The 13,364-nt window shown below is 38.9% G+C and overlaps 1 protein-coding gene across 1 annotated transcript in view; it reads right to left on the bottom strand.

Annotated features, from left to right (window-relative positions):
- The window catches only part of NECAB3 (N-terminal EF-hand calcium binding protein 3), a 105,473-nt gene that overhangs the window by 63,224 nt on the left and 28,885 nt on the right, over positions 1 to 13,364 (bottom strand). Inside the window, exons 2-3 of the mRNA XM_070748828.1 lie at positions 4,114 to 4,138; positions 2,162 to 2,270 (exon numbers count right to left, since the gene is read on the bottom strand). Coding sequence (XP_070604929.1) covers positions 2,162 to 2,270; positions 4,114 to 4,138 — 134 coding nt within the window. The remainder of the gene's footprint in view (positions 1 to 2,161; positions 2,271 to 4,113; positions 4,139 to 13,364) is intronic.

Here is a 13,364-nt window from a genome sequence, read left to right as displayed (position 1 = left end):
GATTATCCTCTAAAGTCTGTGTCGGTCCTGTTGGGTTGCAGCACCAAACCAGACAGTTATAGAGGTGCAGATGACAGACTCAATGATTCCTCTATAGAACTGAATCAGCAGCTCCTTGGGCAGTTTGAGCTTCCTGAGCTGGCGCAGAAAGAACATTCTTTGTTGTGCTTTTTTTTATGATGTTTTTGATGTTAGGTGACCATTTTAGGTCTTGAGATATGATAGAACCTAGATATTTGAAGGTCTCTACTGTTGATACTGTGTTGTCTAGTATTGTGAGAGGTGGAAGGGTGGAAGGGTTTCTCTTAAAGTCTACCACCATTTCTACGGTTTTGAGTGTGTTCAGTTCTAGATTGTTCTGGTCACACCACAAGGATAGTTGTTCAACTTCCCGTCTGTATGCAGATTCATCATTGTCTCGAATGAGTCCGATCACTGTTGTATCATCTGCAAACTTCAGTAGTTTAACAGATGGATCGTATGAGATGCAGTCATTAGTGTATAGAGAGAAGAGAAGTGGTGAGAGTACACAGCCTTGGGGGGCACCTGTGCTAATTGTACATATATCTGATGTGATTTTTCCTAGCTTCACCTGCTGCTTCCTGTCTGTTAGGAAGCTTGTGATCCACTTACAAGTGTGTTCAGGTACCGCTAGCTGATTTAGTTTGGTTAAGAGAATGTCCGGTACGATGGTATTGAATGCTGAACTGAAGTCCACAAAGAGGACCCTGGCGTAGGTCATTGGAGATTCAAGATGTTGAAGGATGTAGTGTAGAGCCATATTAACAGCATCATCTGTTGATCTATTTGCTCGGTATGCAAATTACAGGGGGTCTAACAGTGGATCCGTGATGGCTTTCAAATGGAACATCACTAGCCTTTCAAAGGTTTTCATAACTACAGATGTTAGAGCAACTGGTCTGTAGTCATTCAGTTCCTTGATGGAGGGCTTCTTTGGCACTGGGATGATAGTCGAGCGTTTGAAGCAGGAAGGAACATAGCACAACTATACAAAGGATATACAAATGATATACAAAGGATATACAAAGGATATAAGTATATCTTTTCATGTGACAACACTGAAGAAATGATATGTGGCTACAATGTAAAGTAGTGAGTATACAGCTTGTATAACAGTGTAAATGTGCAGTCCTCTCAAAATAACACAACTCACAACCATTAATGTATAAACTGGTGGCAATAAAAATGAGTACAACTGTGAATTAGGCAGTTCTTAATTCAAGTCTTACTTCTGCTGTGAACTCAGCAGATGTTACGGGCAATCCATTTTATCTTAAAATCCTCATATGTGATATGGGACATACTGAGGTTGATTAAATCATTTGTTATGCTGTAGCTGTGATGGGTAGAATTATATTGCTTGCATATCCCATAGATAGTTTACATATTTTAATGTGTCCTTGAACAGAAATAGCAAATCTGATTTTGATTCATGGAATGCAGGCATACTGCTGTGAAGTTAACATGCTATTTTACTTACAATCACCCTGGACTACTCTTAAAACAACATTAATTTCCAGGTCCACCTTCCTCAAAATCAGAAGTGCTTCTGTTTTCGCGTAAAACAACCATATAAATTCTTTAGACAAAATGTATTGCAGGTTTACTGAATTATTAAATTGTACCATTATAAATCTGAGAAGAGAAGGTCATTGAGCATAAAACTTGAGTCTAAACCAAAATCAGTTTCTTCAGCATATTTTGGTGAATATACACTGTATTTTGGAATTTTTAAAAGGCAAGTTGAAATAAAACGATGGCAACTAAAATACAATGAAAACATTATGTGAAGCCTGAGATGCAAAATTATCCAGCTCATCACAAAACGCTTGTACACTTGCTAACTACACATCATTGTTTGCTTAAGGATTTTTCTAGCAACTGGAAGCAAACCAGGGAAAAATTTTATCCATAAAATTTACATCTTCTTTCCTTTTCGTAAATGGCAGCTGCTTCTTAGCATTTCAAGTAGGTACCTTGACAATTCTTCTGGGAATGCAAATGATTAAGCCAGGAACTTTTTCCTTGAAAAAAAATCTGTGATCTGCTATAAAGTTATGGCTGTTTCCAAGAAGGTTAAGTTTGGTTAAGTACACATGGCATGTTTTAAAGCTTCTAGCTTATCCATCCCATTACTTACCCTGAATGATGCCTGTCAATATCACTGAACAATTTCCACAATTCCTCAGAGTTGAGGATGCCGTCAGCACAACAGTTCTTAAACTCTTCAAACGACAGCTTCCCGTCATCTACATTTGTATAAAGACGTGGAATAATTATATATAATTATATTTAATAGTGTAAATATGATGATTTTCAACTATATTAAAATGGAACAATTATATCAAAGAATAGTAACTATATTAATGAAAAGGATTATATAAATATGTTAATGAAAAAGATTATATAAGCATGAATTTGTTGTCGATATAAGTTGCTGTATTATAGCCCTAGAGGTACTGTAGTTGTATTGTGCATTTTTTGTATATGTGTCTTTTTTGTTGTTTTTAAATGTAAATAACTCAATTAAAAAAAAATTCAACAAAAGACAATTTTTCTAGCCTTTAACACTAGAGGGAAAACTTTGGAAGCTGTAAAGGTTAGTATAGGATATAATTCTGGGATCTGGGGAAAAATGAATATTCAGATATTCAGATAACTACAGATAGTCCTATGACCATTTGTTTAATGACTTTTCAAAGTTATGACAGCACTGGGATAAAAGTGACTTATGACTGGTTCTTGCACTGACCCAGTTGGTCAGCTGATCAAAATTTGGGTGCTTCGTATTTACAACAGATGTACTATCCCAAAGTCATGTGATCATCATTTGTGATCTTCCCACAAGTCAGTGGGGAAAACCTGGTTTACTTAATGACCACATGATTCACTTAACAATCATGGCCATTGTTACACCAACACTCCACAGTCTGCATTGGTTGCCGATCAGTTTCCGGTCACAATTCAAAGTATTGGTTATGACCTTTAGAGCCCTTCAAGGCATTGGACCAGAATATCTCTGGGATTGCCTTCTGCCGCACGAATCCCAGTGACTGATTAGCTCCCACAGAGTTGGCCTTCTCCGGGTCCCATCGACGAAACAATGTCATCTGGCAGGGCCCAGGGGAAGAGCCTTCTCTGTGGCAGCCCCGACCCTCTGGAACCAACTCCCTCCAGAGATTAGAACTGCCCTCACCCTCCTTGCCTTTCGCAAACTCCTAAAAACCCACCTCTGCCGTCAGGCATGGGGAAATTGATTCCCCCGGGCCATTTCATTTCATGTATGGTTTGTTTGGGATGCATGACTGTTTTTTTATTAACTTTTTTTTTAACTATTAGATTTGTAATATGTATTGTTGTTGTAAGCTGCTCCGAGTCTCCATACAAATCTAATAGATAGATGGATGGATGGATGGATGGATAGATAGATAGATAGATAGATAGATAGATAGATAGATAAATAGATAGATAGATAAGCACAAAATTGGTCATGACTCACTTAATTAATGCATTGCTTGGCAATGAAAGTTGCATTCCAAACTGCAATTGTAAATCAAGGACTACCCGTATTACATTTTCTGGATCACTTTCAGTCAGTTACTGTCTCTTAGCCTAATCTTGTGATGAGAGAAAATTGGGGTGTGAGGAAGAATTGTATCTGTCAGCTTGAGTTTCTTAGAAGAGAGTTGAAATAGAAATGTGGGTTTTTTTCTGTTCTGTTTTTAAAAGGATATTTTAAAGAACTTAGGATTCTAATAGATGACTTGATTGCCCATCTCTAGTCTTTGAAATAGGAAAGGCTGTATAGTGGAATCCCTGGGGTTTTCTGAGCTTAGTTGTTTGCTGACATTTCATTACTTATCCTCACCAACACCCCCTGACTAATACTGGCAGCAGAAGTTACCTATACAAATAGGGGGCAAATTCATAGCACTTGGTGGGTAGTAAAACTTTTACAAGCAAATAACCAAGCTCAGAGAGAGCACAAGTACTTTGCTGCTTTAACCTGAGGTAGCTTTACTCTCTTCTATTCAAAAGGCTGAATAAACAAGCGGCATTGCTTAAAAAACGGTCACGTACTCATTCACTTACCGTTCTTGTCAGCTCTTCGAAAAATCTGAAAAGAAAAACATGTTTTCAGAACAAGGTTTATGGGTAATCCTTCTTTTGTACATGCACATTACTTTGTCTGTGAACCAAAACCCACCCCTTTTGAAGATACAATAGCATCAGCAGAGTAAACCAATTCCATCAATTATGAACAGCACATATAAAGCCAGGAGCCTATGTGTCCTTTTGAAAGAATATTAAAACCTGCTCTGTAGATTAAGAACTGTCTAATCCAAGTCTTGTTTTAGAGGTAGATCTTGAAGTTGCCCATCAGGGCTTAAGCCAACTGACATGGCAATCTGACCATCACTAAGGGGCCAAATTGGCAGTTCAAGAAATTTTGAACATAGAAAAAGTGCTTTTGTCATATCCTGTAATCTATTGGTTACTGCAATTCATTTTACACAGGTCAGTCCTTGATACCATTTGTAATTTACAGTTGATCCAGATTGCAGCAACTTGATTAGTACCAGGTTCAGTAACACTCATACTTTATAAGTTTTTGTGCTCTAGGACTGGGTATTTCCAAGATCATCTTCTCCTAGTAGAACCTGCCTGTCTAGTTAGATTTATTTATTTGTTTATTTGTTTGTTTGTTTGTTTGTTTGTTTGTTCGTTCGTTCGTTCGTTCGTTCATTCATTCATTCATTCATTCATTCATTCATTCATTTATTTATTGTTAGAGTTGAAAGGGACCATGCAGATCATCAATTCCAACCCCCTGCCTGAGCAGGAATCCTAAAGCACCCCAGCCAAATGGCAGTTCTTCCTTACTTCTAGGTTGAATCTCTCCTTGGTCAGCTTCCAGCCGTTGTTCCTCATCCGGCCCTCTGGTGCTCTGGAGAATAGAATGGCCCCCTCCTCTCTGTGGCAACCCCTCATATACTTATATACAGCTATCATGTCCCCTCTGGCCCTCCTTTTCTCTAGGCTATCCATGCCCAGTTCCCGCAATCTCTCTTCGTAAGTCTTGGTTTCAAGTCCCCTAATCATTTTGGTTGCTCTTTTCTGCACCTTCTCCAGAGTTTCAATGTCTCTTTTGAAGTGTGGTGACCAGAACTGGATGCAGTGTGGTCTGACCAGGGCATAGTAGAGTTGTATTAATATTTCCCTGGTCTTGGAGTGTATCCCCCTGTTGATGCAGCTTAGGATAGTGTTGGCTTTTTTGGCCGCTGCTGCACATTGCTGGCTCATGTTTAGTTGATTATCCACCAAGACTCCAAGATCTCTTTTGCAGTCACTACTGCTAAGCGGGGTTTCTCCCAGGCTGTATGTGTGTCTAGTTTTTTTTTTACCAAGGTGAAGGACTTTGCTCTTGTCGATGTTGAACATCATGTTGTTATTGTGGGCCCATAGTGTTAATCTGTTTAGATCTTTTTGTATTTTGAGCCTGTCCTCTAGGGTGTTGCCTACCCCTGCCAGCTTGGTGTCTAGCAAGATCTAGCAAGAAAAGCTAATGCATAAGCCACGCCCACAGTGTGATAATAAAAAATTTGGTAGCCCTTCACTGCCCAAGGGTAAACCTTTTCTAGGGCAAACCCTTCCTTCAGAATAGCATATACACAGAGATCAAGGCAGCCCATTCTTGCTTATGCCCCACACAGTGATTAAGATCTTGCAGTTCTGGAGGGCTTTTCAAGATGATGGGAATTTTTGAATCACTGCTGAAAAAGTAGCACTAGATTATTGAGTTTATGATAAGGAATATATATATATTTTGTCTTGGTCATATTATGTTTTGGATTACTATTGTATTTTAATCCTATTACAATATTGTAATGTGGAGTATTAGGCATTCAGAATCAGTTTTAACAGCAAAAGCATTTAAATCCTAGTAAATAAACAAACAAGTCATTGGAAGGAATGCTCATATTGTGAGCCTATCTGATCTCAATGGATGTATGATTCTACGAAGTAGGAGCTGCAGCAGAGAATTCCAAATTATTTGGAATTACAAATTGTTGTAGAAGAGTTGTATATTCACTACATGAACCTGTGGTCCATATGCTACATTAGATCAGGATCTAATATGTACTGTACTGGATCAGGGACTAATATACAGTATATGCTGCACTGTCTGTAACACAATGATCTTCTACATGGCCAATTTTAATGTGCTATTTCACAAAGTCCTGGAGCTGGAAAAACTTATTTTGATATAAAATTTGCTACTCCTCCCTGGCAATTCCCATCATGCTAAGATATAATGGCTTAGGACCAGTTTACCTAGGCCGGTTAGATCCCACGGAGTTGGCCTTCTCCAGGTCCCATCAGCCAAGCAATGCTGATTGGTGGGGACTAGGGGAAGGGCCTTCTCTGTGGCGGCTCCGGTCCTTTGGAACCAACTCCCCCCAGAGATTCGCACTGCCCCCACTCTCCTGGCCTTTTGAAAGGTTTTAAAAACACACACCTTTGCAAGCAGGCTTGGAGCTGTTCAGCATAGACATTCTGCTCCAGCCATCAGTATGACAGTGATTTGGATGAAGATGGTTGAATGGTTTTAAATTTGGGTTCTTAAGCTTAGTTTTTATGGCTGGATTTCATAATTCTATATTTGTAGTGTTTTTATATGCTATAAGCTGCCTTGAGTTGCTTTAGAGAAGGGCGGCCTAGAAATCCAAATAAATAAATAAAATAAAATAATAAATAAAATAATAACAATAAATGGCACTATCTCTATTTATGCACATGAAGGTAGATTTCCTTTCTATGAGAAATATTAGCAGCTGGTAGAAAATATCACCAATCCCTTTCCTTGACATGGATTGGGCAGGGGCTGGGATGGAAGTGATTTTGTCCTGTAGCTAGACTATATATTGCCACCTACCCAAACTCAGTTTAATTTTCAACAAATGTTTTACTTATTTGAAATTCTAAATAACTTTAAACAAAGCAGATTTGATTTCAAATATATCATAATATATACCATAACTCATTGCCTGACTCCTTGGTGTCATCCCCTAACCCCCAACATTTTACCCTTAGACTATCCAGAGTCAACCTCTCCAGATTCCTAAGAGGTCAGTAAGGGGCGTGCATAAGTGCACCAGCATGCCTTCCATCCCCGGTCCTATTGTCTCTCCTATATTTCTTTATATATCTTTTCTTCTATTCCTATATCTTTTCTTCTATCTTTCATTGATATATTTTATTCCTATAACTTTTTTCTATGCTTTCCTTGATATATTTTACTATGAGTAACCTTCATTATGTTTTGGACTAACTAACTAACTAACTAACTAACTAACTAACTAACTAACTAACTAACTAACTAACTAACTAACTAACTAACCAAATAAATGAATGAATGAATGAATGAATAAATAAATAAATAATAGAAGTTGACCTGCACTAACAGCTATATTTGTCTACCAAATGGAGGGGGAGAATCCTTGAATCTGACAGTGGAAATGCAATTTCACTTCTACGTAAATTCCTTGACCACAAACAAATCAGGAAAACCATCTTAACCCATTTTAAAGATCAACAATTCTATGGTAGCATAGTTCTACAGAGAGATCTGAAGATGTGTGTGAAAAAAGAAACCCCAGATGGCACTTTCAATTTCATAGTTGTGGTCAACTTCGTGACTTTACAACTGTGGTGGCAAAACTATGGCACACAAGCCACAGGTGGCAGGCAAAGCCCTCTCCGCGGGCATGAAAGCTGTCACCCAGCTCACTCCCCTGCACTTGCACGGAGGGCAGGGGGCATCCCCAGGCTCCAGGGGCTTTCCTCAAGCCTCCAGGAGGGCAAAAACGGCTTTTCCCGGGCTTTAGAGGTCTCCGGAGGGTGTGTAAGAAGTGAGAGGGGTCACAGCAGTGATGGGCTCCTACGGGAATGGTCAGGAATGCAGTTCCGGTAGCAAAATTTGGAGCCTCACCCCAGAGCACCCAATTTGAAACAAAATGCATAAGCCACGCCCACAGTGTGGTAGTAAAAAATTGGTAGCCCATCACTGGGCCACACATGTATGTGGGAGGGGGAACACGGGGGTCACTCCTGCATGTGTGGGGGTCATATGGAGATATATTTATTTTATTTATTTATTTTGTCCAATACACAAAGAGGGTTTTAGTGGGTATATATCTATATACACATAGTAAAATACATAATGAAGGTTATAGAGGAGATACTCATAGTAAAATATATTTAAAAAATAATAGAAAATAAGATATAGTAATAGAACATATCAATGAAAGAATAGAAGAGGAGATATAGGAATAGAAGAAAGGTATAGGAGATATAGGAGAGCAATAGGACAGGGGACAGAAGGCACTCTAGTGCACTTGTATTGCTATTGCTGTGAGCCGCCCCGAGTCCGCGGAGAGGGGCGGCATACAAATCTGATTAAACTTAAACTTAAACTTAAACTTGTACTCGCCCCTTACTGACCTCTTTACACACTTTACATTTTGGGTGCCAGCACATGTATGTGCTGTTGCGCATGCACTTTTGGCATGCGACCAGAAAAAAGGTTAACCCTCACTGCTTTATGGCATCCCTTTGTGGAAATACCTACAGTTTTCTTTCCCAGGTGAAAAAAGAGGCAAGCTTCTAACATCCACATTTTCACAATAGACAGTCAATGCCAAATATTGAATTTTCTCTGCAGTTTCCTGTTCTCTGTTGCCAAGAACCAAATTCTTCTGAGCAAAGATACTAAATATTTGAAATGCATACAGTACTGGCCATGCAGTTGTTATCTCCCCAGTATGCAAAAGGATTAGGGTTATAATCTCTGGCACCATAGTGTGTTTCATTGCATGGAAGCTAGCAATGCCTGTAATCCAGGACAGCACAGGACTGTCTTCGGGAGACAAGGGAAGCTGAATGGTGATAACGGTTAAGCATGATATACTGTAAGTACTTAAGTTACATATGTACATATCCATCATGCATACACTTCCCTGCACAAACATTGGCACGTACAGTGAAGACAGGGAATAATAAATAGCAAAACAAGGACATGAAATACATGATATAACAAAAGGCAAGAAAATATTAGTAAGTCTAGTTCCTTCCAATCCCATTCACAATAATAATAATAATAATAATAATAACAACAACAACAAAACAACAACAGCAACAACAACAATAATAAATTTATTGTCATTGTCAATGCAACGAATTGTCATTGGCAATGAAAGTCGTGTGACACTCAGAGACCAGTCCCACCATACATAAAATCAGAAAAGGTAAATTTAAAAATAGAATAAAAAATAGAATAAAATGTCCCACCCACTACAAATTCCCCACCCTGAACCACTCAACCATATACATGACAAACCGAGTAATATTGTCCAACAGTTCACTGATGGTGACCCTTTAGCTCGTTGTTAAGTGCGAGTATAGCTCTGGGATAAAATGCCTTCACATTTATTGATGATTTGATTTGATTTGATTTGATTTGATTTGATTTGATTTGTATGCCCCCTTCTCCCAGGACGCGAGGCAGCTCATAACATGTCAAAACAATATACAGTATACATATCTAAAAATCCAATTAATGTAGCTAAAAAATCTTTAAAAACACTAATAATATTTAAAATCATCCATTCCCATAGCAAGACATACTTACATTTGTTGGCCAGGGGACTAGGGTCTAATAGCCCCAAGCCTGGTGGCACAGATACTGTAGGTCTTTAAACTTTTACAGAAGGTGAGGAGGGTGTGGGCAGTGCAACTCTCTGAAAAGAGCTGATTCCAGAGAGACGGCCCCCCACAGAGAAGGCTTTTCCCCTAGGTCCCGCCAAACAACATTGTCTAGTTCAGTTATTTTCAACCTTTTTTGAGCCGCGGCACATTTTTTACATTTACAAAATCCTGGGGCACACCACTAACCAAAATGACATTCTAACACAGTACGTACTGTATTATACATATAGTTAATAATATAGTTTCTAAATGTATTTATACTCACTTAGTGTGAAACCTGGGCCTGTTTTGATGAAAACAAAAGGGCAGGAATGGTAGAAAGACACACACAAAGCTGTTCCTCAACAGTTCTCAGTCTCTCTCTGTTTTTAGTTTTTATCATATGCACAGCTTGAGAAACTCAGATATGTGGTTGAAAACGGGAACAATCTTTGTTGGCCACAATGGGCAACTCCTTGGCGAGAGATAACCAAAAACTGTCCAAAGGAAAATCAGCAAACTTTAGCTTTAAACCATGATTAGAAATCAGGACCACGGGGAGGAATAGCAGCTTCAACTACTCGCCATGGCCACACACTGACATGTGCTTGCCAGCCCAAGCAGGGACCTTCCTGGGTGTGGATGAGAGGCAGCCTGCTATTGGTTCATCGCCAGTGGTCGGGATGAATCCTAGAAGGTGATTGGTTAGTGAGCTTTCCCTATGCTTCCACTCTTTCTGTCGCTGATAGCTGGAGGGATTGTGAGGGGAATATTTATGTTCGGATGGAGGTGGCTGGCGGTGGGCTGGATAAATGGTCTCCGCGGGCCGTATCCGGCATGCGGGCCATAGTTTAATTTCCCCATGGCACACCTGACCATGTCTCACAGCACACTAGTGTGCTGCGGCACACTGGTTGAAAAACACTGGTCTGGTTGATGGGACCTGGAGAAGGCCGACTCGGTGGGACCTAAATGGTCGCTGGGAGTCATAAGACAGAAGGCGGTCCCAGAGGTTCAATGCCGTATAGGGCTTTAACATGCTTTTCTATCACTGCAAATCATTGTTGCAAATATCAATACAGTATATGCCACTTCTCACTTCTTTCTTTTGGAAAATAGTTTAGCAAGTTCCAAGTATACTAACTGATGAAGAAAAGATAGACATCACAATCTCTGGAACGTTTAAAAAACTACTAAGCTTTTGTCAGCCACTGCTGACTGTGTCAGAGTGTACAATCCCCATTAAAGAGACACTTGCTTTTATGTATGTAATGCTGATCAATTTGGTCATTGCACGCGTAATAGGCCAACACCCTTTCCCCCCTCCTATAATTGACTTCGTTGTTTCTGCCTTATTGAGTTGTTTTCCTCTTGAGGATTCTCATCCATGGAATCCTTCCCAAGCTCTCTCTATGTTTATTGAAATGAGCTCTCTTGAAGTCCAAGACTCTAATTTGACTTCGTTCTACTGCTTGTGTTTGCATAATGTTGAATTCTTCTTGAGAAATATTGTGGCATGCAATATTTTCTTGCTACTTGACCTTACAACGTCACTGTCAGAATCGCAGTCCTCTCAGTGAACAATGAGTTAGCATGTAATACTGCATTCTTTCTAATCAGCTCCTATACAATGTGCATAATATATAACACAATGTACAATGCACAATCTCTCTATGTATTTATGTAACAACTTTCCAGGTATCTTGCTTTTTGTTTGTTTGTTTCTCTTTTTCATATCATATTTCATATGGTCATTGTAAACTTCTTCTGACCATTGAAACATAAATTGGGACATTACAAAGATAGATTGATGAGAGAGAGAGAGACAGAGAGAGAGAAAAAGAGAGCATCTGCAGATATTGCTTGATACACAGTCTTTAATAATAATAATAATTTAATAATTTATTAGATTTGTATGCCGCCCCTCTCCGAGGACTCGGAGCGGCTCACAACAACAATACAACATGTACAAATCTAATATTAAAAAACAATTTAAAACCCTCATTATAAAAAGAAAAACAATCACATAACCTAACAATCCATACATAAAACCATAGTAGCTATGGGTATATTAGTAGCTAGGGGTATATTAATGATTTTCCATCACCAGATCCTAGTATTGCTGTGTGAATAGGATGGGATCAGTAAAGAGATATGCCTATGTTGCTATTGGCAAAAATCTGGAGGTGGGATAAGTTCCTTGAAATATAGCAAAGGGATTTTAAAAAGGCAACAGCTGAGGAATTTGTTTTACTTTGTCCTTCCTTTTTAGCCCTCTTGCCTTTCTTCCACCCATTCACATGGCTGCCCATCTCTCAACAGCAATTCTGTATTTAGAAACAATACAAAATAGAGTTCACCTGTCTGGAACCCGCACTGCATACTAGACATTAATACAACCTAGAGAGTCGAGAAATATTTCACAAGAAGATTCCTTCACTCCTCTGCTCGTAGTAACATACCTTATTGCACCAGACTTGAAATATTGGGATTAGACAATTTACAACTGCATCGCCTCCGATCTGATCTAAATGTAGTTCATAAAATCATATACCAAAATGTCTTGCCTGCTAATGACTACTTCACCTTCAACTGCAGCAACACACAAGCACCTAATAGATTCAAACTAAATGTAAACTGCTCCAAACTCGACTGCAGAAAATACGACTCCAGCAATAGAATGATCAATGCCTGGAATGCAGTACCTGATTCTATGGTTTCTTCCCCAAACCCCAAAAACTTTAACCTTGGACTGTCTACAGTCTACCTCTTCCCCGTTTCTAAGAGGTCTGTTAGGGGCGTGCATAAGTGCACCATTGTGCCTACCGTCCCTGTCCTACTGTCCTACTGCCCTCTTTTATTGTTACTTTTTTACTTATGTTATGTTTATAAAAACTACTATTATCCTATACACATTTGACAAATAAATAAATAACAAATAAATAAAATAATAAACACAGCAACATGGGCAGCAGCTCTATTAGGAGAGGAAGCCAAGGGATTTACAACTTAAGAAAATTATTCACTCCATCCTACAGAAAGACAGTGAGCCTAAGCTTCTGAGTAAATTAAAAGAGCATAAAAACTTCAGAAGAACATAAGAGGGCTGTTAGATTAGATAACCATCTGATCTAGCCACTCTAAGCTGCAAAATTTAGAATGCTCACAAACAGCATTTGAGGGCAATAAACATAATCCATTGCTGCTTCCTAGCAAATTACATTTGAGATAACTTGCTTCTGATAGAATATAGCCATCAAGACTAGATACATCATTTTCAATGAAAACGTTTACTTTGTTTTGAAACCCAATTAAATCAGAGGCTACAAGCAGCACATTAATTAATGCTCTTGGTACTGTGTGTTACATAATGCTTAAATTTTATTCTTTGAAATGTTTCGTGGTTCTAGTACTATTCATGACGGAGTATTTCAGTAGTAGATTTCCTTTCCATTACAAAGAAATAAGTATGTTTTTTCACGTCCATTTAGAATGGCTATGCCCTAGTTCCTCAGGTTTATTATTATGTTGTTACACAGCATGACTCTCGAGGGGATGAAATCTTTTTTTCATTGCTAATTAATCTCGATAAACAC

Source organism: Erythrolamprus reginae, chromosome 3, assembly GCF_031021105.1.
Source record: "Erythrolamprus reginae isolate rEryReg1 chromosome 3, rEryReg1.hap1, whole genome shotgun sequence".
NCBI classification, from domain to species: Eukaryota; Metazoa; Chordata; class Lepidosauria; order Squamata; family Dipsadidae; genus Erythrolamprus; species Erythrolamprus reginae.
This window is presented reverse-complemented; position numbering and strand designations above follow the sequence as displayed.